Source organism: Macaca mulatta, chromosome 3 (genome assembly GCF_049350105.2).
Source record: "Macaca mulatta isolate MMU2019108-1 chromosome 3, T2T-MMU8v2.0, whole genome shotgun sequence".
NCBI classification, from domain to species: domain Eukaryota; kingdom Metazoa; phylum Chordata; class Mammalia; order Primates; family Cercopithecidae; genus Macaca; species Macaca mulatta.
This window is the reverse complement of record NC_133408.1, coordinates 4,948,367-4,963,524: the sequence shown is the minus strand read 5'-3', so window position 1 is coordinate 4,963,524 and position 15,158 is coordinate 4,948,367. Positions and strand designations below refer to the sequence as shown.

Sequence of the window (15,158 nt, the reverse complement as noted above, 5' to 3'; positions counted from 1 at the left end):
CTCCAGGAGTTGGCAGGGACCTAGATCCAGGACTGCAATTCTGTAACCTTTGGAGCTGTGCTTCCTCCACTCCTGCCAGTGGCTGAGCCCTGGGTGGCCGCCCTCCGCAGCCCCGGTCGGCAGAGGCAACGCAGAGGCTGGTTCTTTTGTGACAGTCCTAGGTTTCCCACTCTCCAGCAGCTTTCAGGGGATGTTAAACATTCATTTACCCAAAAGATTCTAAAATTCCCCCTTGACCCCTGGTAAGCAAGAAACTTCCATGCCTTTCAAGTTGTTGACTGTGGAAAACGTTTGCAGACCTTAAAAAATGTGGGTTTTAAGAGAAGAATATGAAAAGAGGCAGTGGGCCTTAAGAAACACTCATCTGCTTGACAAGAGACTCTCAAATCAGTACCGATAACCAGTCACTATAAAACAGTACCGATAACCAGTCATTATAAATCAGTGCCAATAACCAGTCATTATAAATCTGAATATTGCTGCTACTTGTCTTTCTGGTAGAGAAATACACAAACAGCTCAAGAAAATGGTAAATTATAAAGGTGGAAGTACCTGTTGAAGAGACTTGGTGAGCGCATTGGAGTTGAAGGATCTGGTGTAGTCGGGGAGCCTGCGTGGGGTTTCAGGATTGGCCTGGAAAGGTTGGGTGTGGATTGTAGGGGAAGAAAAACAGCTTTGCAGGTGGGAGAACTGCCTTGAGTACTATGTGCAGGGGTGGGCGTCCCCATGAAGCCACCACCTGACGGGCTGGGGCGGGGGCAGATGTAGCGCGTAAGATGGGCTGGCCCTTGGGGGGATCTTTGTCAGCGGTCAAAGCTGTTGGGGTCCACCTGATGACCACGAGGGCCCCTGTGAGCCAGGAGCAAGTGGGAGCCCTGTCCCGGTCCCTCTCGCAGCTTCCCTGGTGGTCCCTCTTAAAGCCCCTGCCCCAACTCTTGTGTGTGGTGCTGTCCAAGCCACTCAGGGCTTAGGGCTTCTGAGGAGGCAGCGTCAGGGTCAGCTCTTAGTTCAGTGTCATAAGTACCAGTATAAATAACTGCCGCTTACAGAGCCCCGGGGTATGACGAAGTGCCACACACATTACCCCGTGACCTTCACAGCAACCCTGTGAGTGCCCCTGTGAGGAAACTGAGGCTCAGGGCCTCGTTCCCCCAGGCAGGGCTGCTATGCACTGGAGAATTCCCTGTGGGTCAGGCTGCCTCCAGGGCCCCCGCTCTTCTTCTCTCTGCCTCAGGGTCTGTCCGGGTGTAATTACCTGAGTACACTCCCAGCATCACACTCGAGCCTCCTAAACACACAGATTTCCCGAACTAGCAGCTGTGATGTGCCTGGGCATGGATTGGCTTGACACTGAATCCCATGCATTTCTTCACCTTTGAAGACAGATCAGAACATCACACCACATCAAAACTAAACTTTGCAGTGCCTTATGAAGCACCCATGTGCTTGAGCCCATGATATGAAAGGCGTCAATGAAACTGAAAGTAACAGTGATTCTGTTGACCCACAAAACAGTTGAGTGATTATTTACAGCCGCATTTCCTAGAACATTGCAAACAAAACAAAAGCAAAATACATTTGCTTACCTGAAATCGAACCAGGAGCTGTGAATTAGAAAGTGATTCTCATTCTATTACGTCATTTATAGAATGACATGGCACAGCAGGTCACATTTAAGTTAGTCTGGAATGTTTAGATTACCTTTGATCACTGCTGATGAATTGTATTTTTCTCGATGATGATGATAAAACCAGGGCTGGGAGGATAGTGGTGTTATAAGTGCAATCCTGTCCATTCTACCTGCTGCTCCAGCTGTGGCCCAGCCTCAGGACTCAAGGCAAGCATCTGCCCAAGCTGGTAGACAGGTGGTTCTACACTCTCCCAGCAGAGATCTTAGTGGGAGCTCTTTTCTCCTGGGCTGGGCCAGGGCAGAAACCTGAAAGCAGAGGCTTCGCAGAGAAGCCTAAACTGCAGGGGTCCCTGGAGCCAGGGGGATGGCAGCATTGATTTGAATGTGAGGGTGCACCCCTCTCTGGACACACAGGACTTAAAAGGAGAAAACTGGCCGGGCGCGGTGGCTCACGCCTGTAATCTCAGCACTTTGGGAGGCCAAGGTGGGTGGATCACCTGAGGTCAGGAGTTCGAGACCAGCTTGGCCAACATAGTGAAACCCTATCTCTACTAAAAATACAAAAACAAATTAGCCGGGCATGGTGATGGGCGCCTGTAATCCCAGCTACTGGGGAGGCTGAGGCAGGAGAATTGCTTGAACCCGGGAGGTGAAGGTTGCAGTGAGCTGAGACCACACCACTGCACTCCAGCCTGGGCAACATGAGTGAGACTCCATCTCAAAAAAATAAAATAAAAACAGAGGGATTAAAGATATGAATGTAAAACACAAAAAGTAAAAATCCAAGAAGAAAATTATGTTTATCGTAGGAGTAAGTGTGAAGTTAGGAAACCCAAAGAAACAACGGGCAAGGGGGATGAACAGGCAGTTCACAGACGTGGAATTCAGATTGCCAGGAAATGTGTGAATGGTGTTCAAGTCTGCTGGTATTCCAAATGCAGATTAAGGCAGCAGTGTGCTCAATGGCTGGCACAGCATTGCCCAGAGCAGTAAGCCCTGTTCACTGGCCGTGAGGGGAGAGGACTTTTCATGCTTTCTTGATGGGATGTCGAGTGTTAGCACCTTTTGGTGACACCCAGTGAAATAAAAAATACTACAGCCTTCAGACATGCTTCTGGGAATTTCACCCTAAAAATAAAAGCACCTTACTTGGGAATGTCTTCATAAGCGTCTTTATGGCAGCTTTGTTTGTAGTGACCAAAAAAAGGAAAAAGGAAAAAACCAATGCTGGGTATCGAGGGAACCCAATAAGCAGGTAAAAGTTTGAATAAATGGTGACAAGTCCATATTATGAAAAGAATTTATCAGAGGCAAACCAGTTGACTCAGAAACATTTCCAGGAGGCATTTTGAGTAAGAAGTTAACATGTGCATAAGGATGTATAGAATGATTCCATTTTTGAGAAGTAAACAATGACCAAGAAGCTCCTCCATCTATTTCTGTATCCTTCATGCGTGGAGCGTTTGCGTGCCTGTGCCCGAGTGTGTATAATGCATTTCACGTGGCAACTGTGACTCATCGCGGGAGGCTGGCTGTGGGCAGGTGCTGTCGTCCGTGGGGGAGAGCCTGTCTAGTCGCTCCTACTTTTGGTACCAAAACTTTAATTGCTCTTCCAGGACTTAGATAATGCTTTGGAGAATTCTTGTAGCCTTATAAAAGGAATGTGAAGGACTAGTTAGAATCAGTGCACCCACACAGCCTAACGAGCCACGTAAAGTTGACTAGACAGATCATCAAATGCAGATATGTATACACACACGCACACACATACACCCTCTGTGTTGGCTAAAGGTGGAGTGAAACTGGCCTAACCCCACTGTCCTCCAGGGGGATTCAGTGAGGCCCGAATCCCCTGCTCTTGTCCTGTCCTCTCACTGTTGCCTTTCAGTGTCTCCTGCACCCCAGACCACCGGGTAATCTCCTCTATTGGAGGCCACGTACCTCCTGCAGAGAATGTGCCCTGTGGCTGTAGCCTTAGGCAATGGTGGGGCTGAGAACCCAGGGCGGGAACGAGTGGTTTCTCTTTGCGAAGTGGCTCAAATTCAGCGTGGAAAGAATGGAGCCTTGGTGGAATGCAGGCTAATGCAGTGAATGTTTGTGCCTAAATGGCCGCGTGGGTCTCTGCAGGTGCAGGATGAAGAGTCCAGTCTTTTCTAGTGTCATGAAATTCCCACTGCAGCTGCCTGCTGCTCCCTGGACGGGATTTCCTCTCGCTGCCAGTGGGAGGGGTGGGGAGGGCTGGAGGTGGCCAGGGAGTCTGTAGACAGAAGACGTTGCCAGCTCCCGGCCCTGCCGCATTCCCCGCACACTCGTGGCGCTGTGACTCCCGGCCCTGCCGCCTTCCCCGCACACTTGTAGCACTGTGACTCCTGGCCCTGCCGCCTTCCCCACACACTTGTAGCACTGGCTCCCGGCCCTGCCGCCTTCCCCGCACACTCGTGGCGCTGTGACTCCTGGCAGTTTCCTGTGTTCTTCCACAAGATTGGCACCTTTCTTCTCCCACCCCCACCCTCCACCCATCTGCTGTTTATTTTTGTTGCTGTTCTGTGTGTTGCGTGGACACTTTAGCAGCCACAACGCCCACGTGTTCACAGGGCCCACTCAGCCTCCCCGCCTCACATATCGTCAGTGTGGAGTTCAGTTGCCACAGAGCCTTTTGCCTGATCAGTTTTTAATATCTACCTGATGTCGCGGGTTGATTGAGTTTGTAACTTGTTGAAAGGCACTTGTGTAAAAACGTGTGAAGAAAGCTGCCTTTATGAAAGCAGATGTTTCCCAAAGGACTTGACCCCCTCCCCAAGTATTTCTGCAGGGATGGTGTGGCTGTGCAGAGGTGAGGGTGCCTCCATGAAGCACTTTGGTGAGAATTTGTTCACCTGGCGAGGGGTTTGCTTAACAATTCATCTTAACCTAATTAAGTTTGCATTGTCCCTCAAACACCAGGTTTGGGGGGTAAAACTCATAGAAATACTGAAATATAGCAATGTTGTTGAAAACCTGTGGTTATGTAAATATCCTCAGAACCCTTTTTGCGGGAGTTATGTGAAATCTCGATTGCTTTGGCAGCAGCCTTCCAACGGGGCTGCAGGGTGCAGGTGGAGGTGACCTTTCCAACAACAAGGAGAAGGGCCGGAGAGGCACCCGGACTCACAGCAGCCCTTTCCTGAGCCCTTCCCAGGGGTGGAGGCCCAGAGAGGTGCGCTCTATTTATAGTTCATCTTTACAGCAACCCTGGGACACAGGCATTGTCATGCCAACTCCATAACTGATGACCAGGGAGTGTAAGTGACGTCACCAAGGTCAGAAGCCACAGAGAGGCACCAAGATCCCAGCTCAGGCCTGTCTGCCGCCGAAGCCTGTATCCCTAACCAGGATGTGAGGCCCCCACTCATTACATAACAAAACTAGAACAACTTTACTGCTTATTTATGGGAAACAAGGAGCATTTCTAATCAGATATGTTTTCGGCAGGTGGTTCCTCCCAGAAATATGAAATCACAAAGGATATAAAATTCTGTTTTAAGCGGCGGCCTGCAGAATCTCTTTTTCCTTTCTTCTGTGCCAGGTTAATGTTAGAAACTTCAGCTTATCCCTGCACATGGTTCTCCTTGGCTGGGGAGTGTCCTGTGCTCCTGTCCTAGCTGTGGCTTTCTTCAGTGAGAGGTGAATTGTGGCGATGCTTCGGCCTTTGGGTGTGGCCAGATTGGCTTCCGTGAGAGGCAGCAGGGAAAGGTGGGCAGAAACACCTGACTTCTGAAGGCACTGAGGAGGAAAAGTGTCCAACAAGGCGGCAGGTGAATGGAGAAAGGCCGCGGATACCAGCTTGATACAGAGAGGAAGGGCTGCAGGCACCCGCCCCGGGTCTCACGATCACACTCACAGCCCCTCACATCCACCTTGGGTGGAGAATTTAAAACACAAGCAGGAGCGGCCAGGGGGCCCCAAGCAGTCGGGGAGCAAATGAAAGCACTCCTCCCGACATGCCAGGAGGTCAGCATGGCGCCTCCAGGGAGGACCAGCTCTGCCAAGGGAGCTGCTGGGCAGATGATGACTTTGCATTGTAAAGTAGAGCCCTTGGCTACTTTTTTGGGGCAGTGTTTAATTATAGCAGAACAGCCCAGTGATGACGACAGAGTCACATGACGGTGGAGCAGCTGCATCCCGTGTGCCATGCCAGGACTCAGTGACGTGGCCCACATGCTGCCAGCTATAAATCAGGGTGTGTAGCCTCGATTCAAAAGCCCTGGCCTTTTGAAGGTGGCTAGCCTTGTTGGCCACTCCCTCCTGAAGAGAGGGGGACAGGACTTCCGACTGCTGCCTGCCTGGTCACTGGGGTGGCTCCCTGCCCAGCGTTCTGTGCCCTGACCTGGAGCCAGCTTTGTGCACTGCCCTCCAGACCCCTGGCCTCTCTCAGGTTCCAGCTCACGAGGACACCCCTCTGGTATCATGGGCACTGAACGGGCACTCAGTCCCCCTAAGGGACACCCCTCTGACCACAAGGACCCCACTTTCTGCCATCACTCACGCCTGATGGGCCAGCTCCTATGAGTCTTGACTAGTGCAGAGTGATCACTACAGAGACCCCCGAGAAGAGAGGCATGGGAGTGACAGAGGCCACCAGGGAGGGACACGCAGTCACAGAGCACATTCTGTCTTCCTCAGCTTCCCCCACAACGAGACGGGCCCCTGCCACATGTGGCGCTGTCTTGTAGGTGTTGTTCCTCTTCCCAAGGAGTACACTGAGGAAAAGCCCACTCAGGCCCCTCTGCCTCCCGACAGATGAGCTTTCCTCTCTCCCCAGGGTTTGTTTCACAAGGGCCATGCCATCCTAAGCTCTGTGCAAAAGCCTGGAGTTCAGCGTCACAGGTCCCAATGACTTCTGTAACTGGGCAGCAGCCTCGTCTGCAGAGGGGGAGACCGAGGCAGGGGCGGCAAGTAACATGTTCACACAGCCAGTAACCAAACCCCAGGGCCACGGCTTTCCCTTCCTCCCGCCTCCCAGACAAGTGCCTCCAACCCTGGCCCTGCTTGCTGGTTCTGTGGCTAGTTTGGGGGGTGGGTGGTGCCCTGCCCCAGGGATATTTTTAAATTGAAGTATGATTTACACTTAGTAAAGTATACAGATCTTCAGTGTCCAGCTTGGCAGATCTGTCCATGCCCATAGGGGTAGCCATCACCTAGGTTAAGGGATGGACCCTTTCTAGCTCCCAGACAGCTCCCCGTCCCCTGTCCCGCATTGTCCCCCTTTAGGTAACCGTGACTGTCACCTCTAGCCGCGTGGATTCATTGTCCGTCCTTGGACTTCCTATGAGTGGAATGCTGCAGTCCGTACTCTTTCGTGTCTGGCTTCTGCTTCATGTTATGTTTGTGAGGTTCATCCTCATTGTTGCTTGGACCTGTGACTTGTTCTTTTTCGTTGGTGTGTAGCATTCAGTTGTGTGAATCTAGGAAAATATACCCCTTCTGCCTTGTGGACAGGTGGTCAAGGATGACAGGCAGTCGGCTTTCAGCTTGGAGCTCTTAGGACTAAAACTGCTCCTGAGGCTTGTCTTCCAGTGGCATGTGAAGATGGCTTATGTTCGCTGTGCGCTCAGGAGTGCGGTTGCTGGAGAGTCCTGCTGAAACGTCACCAGCAGGCATTCTTGTGGGTCCTGCAGACACACTGCCAGCGGCGCCTTGTGTTTCCATTAGAATGCAGGGTGCAGGTGTCCTGGGCAGGCTGCTGGGAGAGGAGGGGTGACTGTTCCTCTCTGTGCCCCATGCTGAGCCTCACTGAAGGCACTTCCTCTCCTTGCTTCTGCCCTCCCATCACATCCCAGGGTGAGCTCCACAAGTATTGCACTGCTTGGGATGAAGCTGACGGCAGATTCAGCAGCCAGAGCGCCAAGTCTGGGTCCATTGCCCCCCACCAGCTCCCTGACAATGAGACCGACTGTGGCTGGGCACCATTTGGTAAGTTGATCATCGGTCCGTCCAGGAGCTGAAGCGGCTGTCCTTCCAAGGTTCTTCCAGCCTCGCTGTTAATAATTTTAGCAACAGTAATGCCGTTCCCAGATGAAACTGCATTTCCATGACAGCCCTCTCTCCTACCCAAGAGCACGTGACTTCACCGCCACTGCGTCCGTAGCACCTGTGTGTGGAGCTGTTCCTCCTGAAAGAAGGTTCTCTTAATAGGGAGATGTGCTGCAGATCATTTGCATTTTGTATTTCAGACTTGCAGGGCATAGTTCCGTGGGCGGGAAGAAGAGAGAGACACGAGGGGCTGGTGTGGGTGCTGGCCTAGGCAGGCGTGCTGCAGAAAAGCCAGTGGACACGTAAAACAAAAGGCATCAATCAAATGTGCAGCCACCATGCACAATAGGGATTTTATCCCATCTGAATGATGCCTGCGTTATATTTAGTGATTATTTGAAACTGCGGTGACTTCATTTTCCTTTGCGAGAAACTGAACGGAAAATGCACCGCCTTGTTTTCTGTGTGGAAAACCACGCGTTTCACTAAGTACAACCAGATTTAGAGAACAGATGCTTTGTGTTTTATAGCCGTGCTCTAGAACATACACTAAACAATACTGAGCTTTTCCTGTTAATTTTCAAATTCGTGTAGATAAGAACAACTATCAGCAGCTGCTTGGGGCCCTGGACTACTCCTTCCTGTGCGCCTATGCCGTGGGGATGTACCTCAGGTACGTACAAATGAGACATAGTACAGGGGTGACCTTGCTTTACAGCAGCCTGCTCTCCCCTCTCACGATAGCTCATAGCTCTTTGGTTTTCCAGACCCTTCCTGGTTATCTGGCCCCTCCGTGCAGAGAAGGCGTCTGCTATGCTGAAGTGCACAGGTGCACAGGAGTGAGGCCCCCGCTTGCCGGTGGCTTCCCTGCTGTTCCCTTCCCAAAGATGAGGCCAAGCTTAGGAGAGAGCAAGCACATGTGCTGTGCCCACAACACGGGACCTCAAGGCCGAGGATTTCCGTGTCCCAGGCACTGTGCCAACTGACACAGGCTGCCCTCAGCTTTCCTGGCCCTGGGGTTTGGGACCTACCATGAATCCTGCCGATCCTGGGATGTGGTCATTCAGGAACAAGGGGACTAGCTTCCTGTTTAGCAGAGCCCGACCTCTCCTGTGGTTCAGGGGCTGCCATCTGTTTACATGCCCCAAATAACGAATTTCACCTGATGATCGGAGCAGTTGACACAGGATGTGCGGAACAGCTCTACCTGGATGCCCAGCTTGGCCCCAGAACTGAGCGCAGCAGAGGCAGCCCTGCGTGGCGGGCGGGGAGCTCCAGAGAGAGACCCGCTGGGATCTGAATCCCGGCTCTACCACCTGCTAGGATGTGGTCTTGGGCAAGTTACTATACCTCTTTGGGCCTCAGTTTCCCCTTTGCAACATGGGAGAAATAATAGTTCTTATGTCACAGGATTGTGGCAAAAATTGAGTTAATGTATGTAGAAGCTCAGAATGGTGCCTGGCCTGTGCTGCCAGCCCAGCCCATTCTTCATCCCACTTTGAACTGACCAAGGCAGGTGGCAAATGTTATATGGGGCATAGAACATGTGACTGACTGATTGAAAACTGCTGTTGTGGCAGTCCAGCCAGGTTTTTTTTTTTTTTAAGGCAGTATAGGGATGTTCTAGCCCATTTTCTGTTGCTAGTAGCACAATATCTGAGATTGAGTAATTTATAATGAGAAAAGGTGTATTTAGTGCTTCTCTAACTAGGAAGTTCAGGATTGGGCAGCTGCATCTGGCAAGAGCCTCGAGCCACACTGTAATGTAGTGGAGGGCATCGCCTGGCAGAGGCCCCGTGAGATGGGTTAGCAGTGAGCAGGGCGTACAAAACACACAGCACAGGGGTGACCTTGCTTCATAGCAGCCCGCTCTCACCTCTCACAATAGCTCATCAGTCCTGAGAGTGCGGCCACTTACTCCTGCACATTCATTCCTTCGTCAAGGCGGATCCCTCATGACCCAAATGCCCTTCAAAGCTCCCTGCACCTCTCAACGCAGTTATACTGGGAGCCAAGCCTCAACACAAGTTTTGATGGAGACCAACCATAGCGAAACCACAGCCAGGGATGGAGGCATGTAGTCCCAAGAGGCTTTTGTTCAGAGACAGAGGTCTTTACAGCCTGGAGAACCCCAGGGATCCCCATAAATGTTTAGCTGCTTCCCTGAGACCCGCTCAGAGTGTGGGATCGTCAAGACCTGGTCCCTCCCCCGCTCAGAGCCCTGGTGGGTGGGTGGTGCCCAGGGAGGCAGTGTCTGCTGTCGGAGGAGAGCGCATAGCTCTCCCTTTATTGAACGTGTGCATTTGCCTCCCGCTGCAGAACTTGTCTGAGTGAGCAAATGAATAATAAAGGTTTGGAAGCTCAGAGTGTGTGATGCGCAGCTGAACATGAGCCTAGCTAGAGAGAGTGGTGTGTACCTTGGGCTTCCTTCGGGCCTGGGTCTCAGCCAGGCTGCCAGACCTTCTCCATTTTGAGGTCAAATGTTTATATTCCCCAGACTGCAGTCTTACTGAACACAAATAATCTGTGGTATAAAAAGACCCAAAGTGGGAGTGTGTTTTTCTCAGTTACTAGAAAACTGTATTTAAATCTGGTTCTCAACTGGGGGCAGTTTTGTCTCCTAGGGGACATTTAGTAATGTCTAACGACGTTTGTGGGTGTCACAGCCAGGGAAGGGATGTTGCTGGCATCTAGTGGCTAGAAACTAGGGTGTTGCTAAACATCCTACAACACGCAGGACAGCCCCTAATGCCACAGAATTACCGGAGCCAAAATATCAATAGTACTGAGGTTCAGAAAGCCTGCTTTACGTAAATAAACTGGTTTCTTGTTGCTTATTTATCGGTAAAGATAATTCTTATGCACCTTGTCAGTAAGGTTATTAAAACAAAATTTGGTCTAATGTGACATCTACACAGTGAACTCATGACTGAAACAAGGGCACACGCTGCTGCATTGAAGGGCCTTTTTGTGTGAGTCCCTACCTGAGATCTCAGCAATGGGTGGTTGCTCGCTGCGCCAGATGAAATCAGATATGAAAGGGTACAGTCATTCAGCCCAGGTACTGCCTGGAGGGTTCAAGCAGGTGCAGCATGGACTTGAATCCCTGTATGAGTCCCATATAATGTGAAATGGTGTTTGTTCAGTTAGACCTTTTCTTTAAAAGTTTTCAGTAGAGATCAAAGTGGGCCCAAATCATACAGCAAGATTAGAGAACACTTCTGAGCCTAGCCAGCAGCACCAGCTCTCAGGAGCCCATCTGGTTCTGCCAGCTGTGCTGTGACCTGGGCAGGTCAGCCAGCCTCTCAGGGACCTAGCTCCTGGTCTCTGGGGTGGGCAGGTTGAAGTCGGTAACTCTCTAGCTCTGGAATGCTCTTGAGTCTGTGTGTGGTGAGGTTTTAGCTGAAATTTTTACCTGGATGTTGTCATAATTTTAAGTTACTTTCTTGTGCTTTAGTGTTTAAAAGGTCATTTCCTTGATCTGAGGTAGATCTTTTTTACTTGGTGAATTCGGAAGGAAAAGCTCTCTGGTGTGGGTTCTTGAGATGAAAGCTGAGAACACTGGAGCTGACTCCGGCAGTGGGGTTCACGGCAGGCAGGTGTCACTGTGTGTTAGGTTTCCTGTTTATCTGACTCCTAGAGTGACCCTACAGAAGAAAGCGAGACCCACAGAGTCTCTGATGCTTGCGAAGGGCTCAGTCCATCCATGACACTCTACAGCTTTTCTATTTACTTAATAAGTCACAATGTTGAGTTGGTCCATAGTGACATTTCCCATAAAACAGTGAGGGATGTTTTGGATAACATTAGGTAGTGTGCTGTGATGGCAGCTAAAGACTGTTAAGTCTGTGCCCTGCTGTGAAGCTGGAGACGTGCTTTACCACCCCCATCGAGGCTGTTTTAGCGAGGCTAAGCATCCTTTATGCCACCAAGTCTCCAGGCAGCTCTAGAAGATAAGACACCAAAAAGGGCAGCTGATTAGTGAGTTGCATTGCTGTTCAGAAGGATGAGAGAGATGCCACCCCAGCATTTCAGACCTTACCATGGAACAAATCTTCTGCCTTTAAATCAGGTCAAAGTGGTGTGGCAGGAGGTGGTAGTGGCAAACAGCTGCAAGCCACTTCCCCACTGAGCCCAGCCAGCCAGGTGTATTAACACAGGTGACTTCATTACAGCTCGTGGGGCCGAGTGACTTGCTCTGGGTCATAAGTGATCTCTTTTCATGACATTTGGTGTAGTTCAACAGTTGGAATTTTAAGACATTGTATACATTTACTGGATATGGTTTATGTGAAAGCAGGATTAACTAGCAAGACAAGTTCCTATTTCCTTTCATTGGCAACTATCATAAATAAGTCAGAGCGTTTGAATTTTATTATTTGACAGATAGTGACATTGACTAGAAATAAAATCTTCTAGAATGTTGCCAGTCTCTGGTTTCTGGTGAGTAAACACTCCATAGGGAAATAGGTGTAAGAAATCTTCCTGGAAACTGTAAGGCTTGAGAGTTCCCCAAGCTCAGAGAACAGCACGAAAGCATCCGGCACGAAACAGCCGCCGGGTTGTTAACATTCGGGTGTGTTTGTTATTCCTATTTGTCTTTCCTTCTCTCCGCCTCAGTGGCATAATTGGGGAACGCCTGCCGATTAGGTATTACCTAACTTTTGGGATGCTCGCCAGTGGAGCCTTCACCGCCCTGTTCGGCTTAGGGTATTTCTACAACATCCACAGTTTCGGATTCTACGTGGTAACTCAGGTAAGGGTTTGGGTCCATGGCTCACCATGTATGGGGTTTCCTTGGTGAATAGGGTGGGTTGTTTATGTCACACGTCACCTCTGTCAAGATGCTGGGAAGGGGCAGAAGTACGTCCTGTCCGAAGTCAGGGTCAGCTGACATAATAAGTCCTTCCTTTCTCTTCTGCTCAGAAATTCCGGCAGCCCGGAGGGGTTTCTTAGTTTCAGGAGTTGCCTCATAAAGAACGCGCCTGTCGGTGCCCTGGCAGGGAGACTGACGTGCAGAGCCCTTAGGAGTCACCCTGTCTTCATGTGGATAAGTTTGAGATGTTTCATCTTGCTAAAGATTTGACCCCTGGGGTTGGAGGGTGTGTCCTCCAGCTGAAGCCCTAGCTGGAGTCAGCCTAACAGTGGTGGCAGGGAGTTCCCACCAGGGAGTGCCCCAAACCATCCCAAGATGGGGCTGGTTGGGATTCCAAAGAACACAGCACTAACTGCTGGGTGATCAGTTTAAAGCGTGTATTAGGGGAACTTACGTACCGAGGGCTGTAGTATATAGTCTTGACACGCAGCGGGACAGGGCGTTCCACGCAGGTCTGTCTGCAGCGAGGGATTGGTGTATGGAGTTTGTATGAGGGTTTAAGGAATTTGGCCCAGGGCCAGGGCTACTTTCTTTCCATGTTTTGGGTCAGCAACTGAAACACCTTTGTCAGTGCCTAGGAGTGTTCAGGGGCCAACTTGGGTCCCAGCCTACAAAGGAAAACCTGCAGCTGGTCGGGTCGCAGTGAGAGAAAAAGCGGGGAGACCTGAGGACTCTACAGAGGGATGCAAGGGCGGAAGGAAGGGCCGACTTTGGAGTCAGGCAGCAGGAGGGGGTATGAGGCAGTCAGTGGAGAGAACAGGAGAGATCATGAAGGTGCTAGAAGGGGAGGAGGCCTGAGGGCAGCCCATACTGGCTTGCCCTTGGAGCTGGAGCCCTTCCGGAGTCTCCTGGCTTCTGCCCTTCCCAGCAGTGCTGTGGATCAGTATTCAGCAGCCGAGGAAAACAGTGGGAAATAACGATGCTCATCTCAGGCTTTGTGATGCTTCCAGGGCTCCCAGATAGCTCAGGGGAATGCTTAAAACCATCAAGGCAAACTGTATTTAATTTTGCTTTGAAGATTTTGCCATAACACTTGAAAAGTTTGGCTATTTTAATTACAAAAGCAGTTCACACTTGTGTAGTAATATAGAAAATTAGAAGGGAGGAGAAAACAATTTTCCAGAGTCCCAGCATGTGGAGTGAAGGCCCAGCCAGGTCAGCCCAGAGGCAGCAACAGGTAGACCAGCGGCTCCCAGGCGTCTTCTAGAGCAATAGTTCCCAACCTTTTTGGCATCAGGGACCAGTTTTGTTTAAGACAGTCTTTCCACCCGGGACCAAGGTTGGGGAGAGGAGGATGGTTTGGGGATGAAACTGTTCCCTCTCAGGTCATCAGGCATTCGATTCTCATAAGGAGCACATAACCTAGATCCCTGGAATGTGCAGTTCACAACAGGGTCACGCTCCTCTAAGAATCTAATGGCCCCCACTGATCTGATGGGAGGTGGAGCTCAGGTGGCAATGCTCGCTCTCCCACCACTCACCTCCTGCAGTGTGGCCTGGCTCCTAACAGGCCACGGATCAGGACTAGTCTGTGCCCGGGGTTGGGGACCCTGCTCTAGAGAGCTGGCTTACTACAGTGAGGTGGTTGGCGGTGCCAGGCTGGCCCTGGTTTCCTGCAGTCTTGTAGAGCCACCCCCGAGTCTCAGGATGCTAGAGCGTCCTCAGCAATACATTCCCCAAGTCCCTTCATGAAACTCAAGTCAGGGATTCTTTAGAAGGAGATACTTTGTCCAGGCGTGAAGTCAAGGCTGTGTTCATTCCAGAGGATGATGATCAACAGTACCTTCTCCATGGCCTGGTGAGGGAAAACATGCAATTCACAAGCCATGTTTATCGTACAATTCTATGAACAGTTCTATAAAGAGAAGAAAGCTTTTCTCTCTTTAAAAAGTTTGCATTTATTTATTTTTTGAGATGGGGCCTTACTGTGTTGCCCAGGCTGGAGTGCAGTGGTCCCAGGCTCAAGCAATCCTCCCACCTCAGCTTCTTGAGTAGTTTGGACCACAGATGTGCACCACCACACCTGGCTAATTTTTAATTTTTTGTAGACAAGGGGGTCTCTATATTGCCCAGGCCGGTCTCAAATTCCTGAACTCAAGAGATCCTCTCGCCTCGACCTCCCAAAGTGCTAGGATTACAGGCATGAGCCACTGCACCCAGCCTCTTTCTATGAAGTTTTTAGATTCAAAAGAGACTGTAAAGCTTGGCCCCACACTGTTATAAGGTGTGATCTCCTGGTGGTGGGGTTCTGCCTGGGTTTTCTTTCCTTGCTTTTCTCTACTTATTCTATAATTTCCACAACAGACATGCATTACTTTTATTTTGAAAAATATATAGATACCTGTGTACATGGTTTAAAAATACATACGTAGTTTAAACTGTATATAAATATACAATTGACAGTCCATCTCTGGCTGTCATACCCCCTTCTTTGTGTGAGCAGGGCAAGCCCTGTGTGCCTCCCTGTGGCGCTCTCCCAGGCCTGCTTCCTGTGGGTCAGTCTCTCCTTTGGCTTCTCCCGCAGGTCATCAACGGGCTGGTGCAGACCACCGGCTGGCCCAGCGTCGTCACCTGCCTCGGCAACTGGTTTGGAAAAGGAAGGTGAGGAAAAGCAGCCCTGTTTCCAATAGCAGATGAAAA

General features: G+C 50.5%; 1 protein-coding gene across 27 annotated transcripts in view; it reads left to right on the top strand.

Annotated features, from left to right (window-relative positions):
• SLC37A1 (solute carrier family 37 member 1) overlaps positions 1-15,158 on the top strand; it is an 82,819-nt gene that overhangs the window by 28,067 nt on the left and 39,594 nt on the right. For all 27 annotated transcript variants that reach the window (XR_013414806.1, XR_013414810.1, XR_013414807.1 and 24 more), the window contains 4 exons: positions 7,450-7,582; positions 8,237-8,315; positions 12,263-12,398; positions 15,043-15,119. Coding sequence is in view for 18 of the 27 variants with exons in the window: in XM_015132817.3 (XP_014988303.2) it covers positions 7,450-7,582; positions 8,237-8,315; positions 12,263-12,398; positions 15,043-15,119 (425 nt within the window). In the remaining 9 variants the exon portion in view is untranslated. The remainder of the gene's footprint in view (positions 1-7,449; positions 7,583-8,236; positions 8,316-12,262; positions 12,399-15,042; positions 15,120-15,158) is intronic.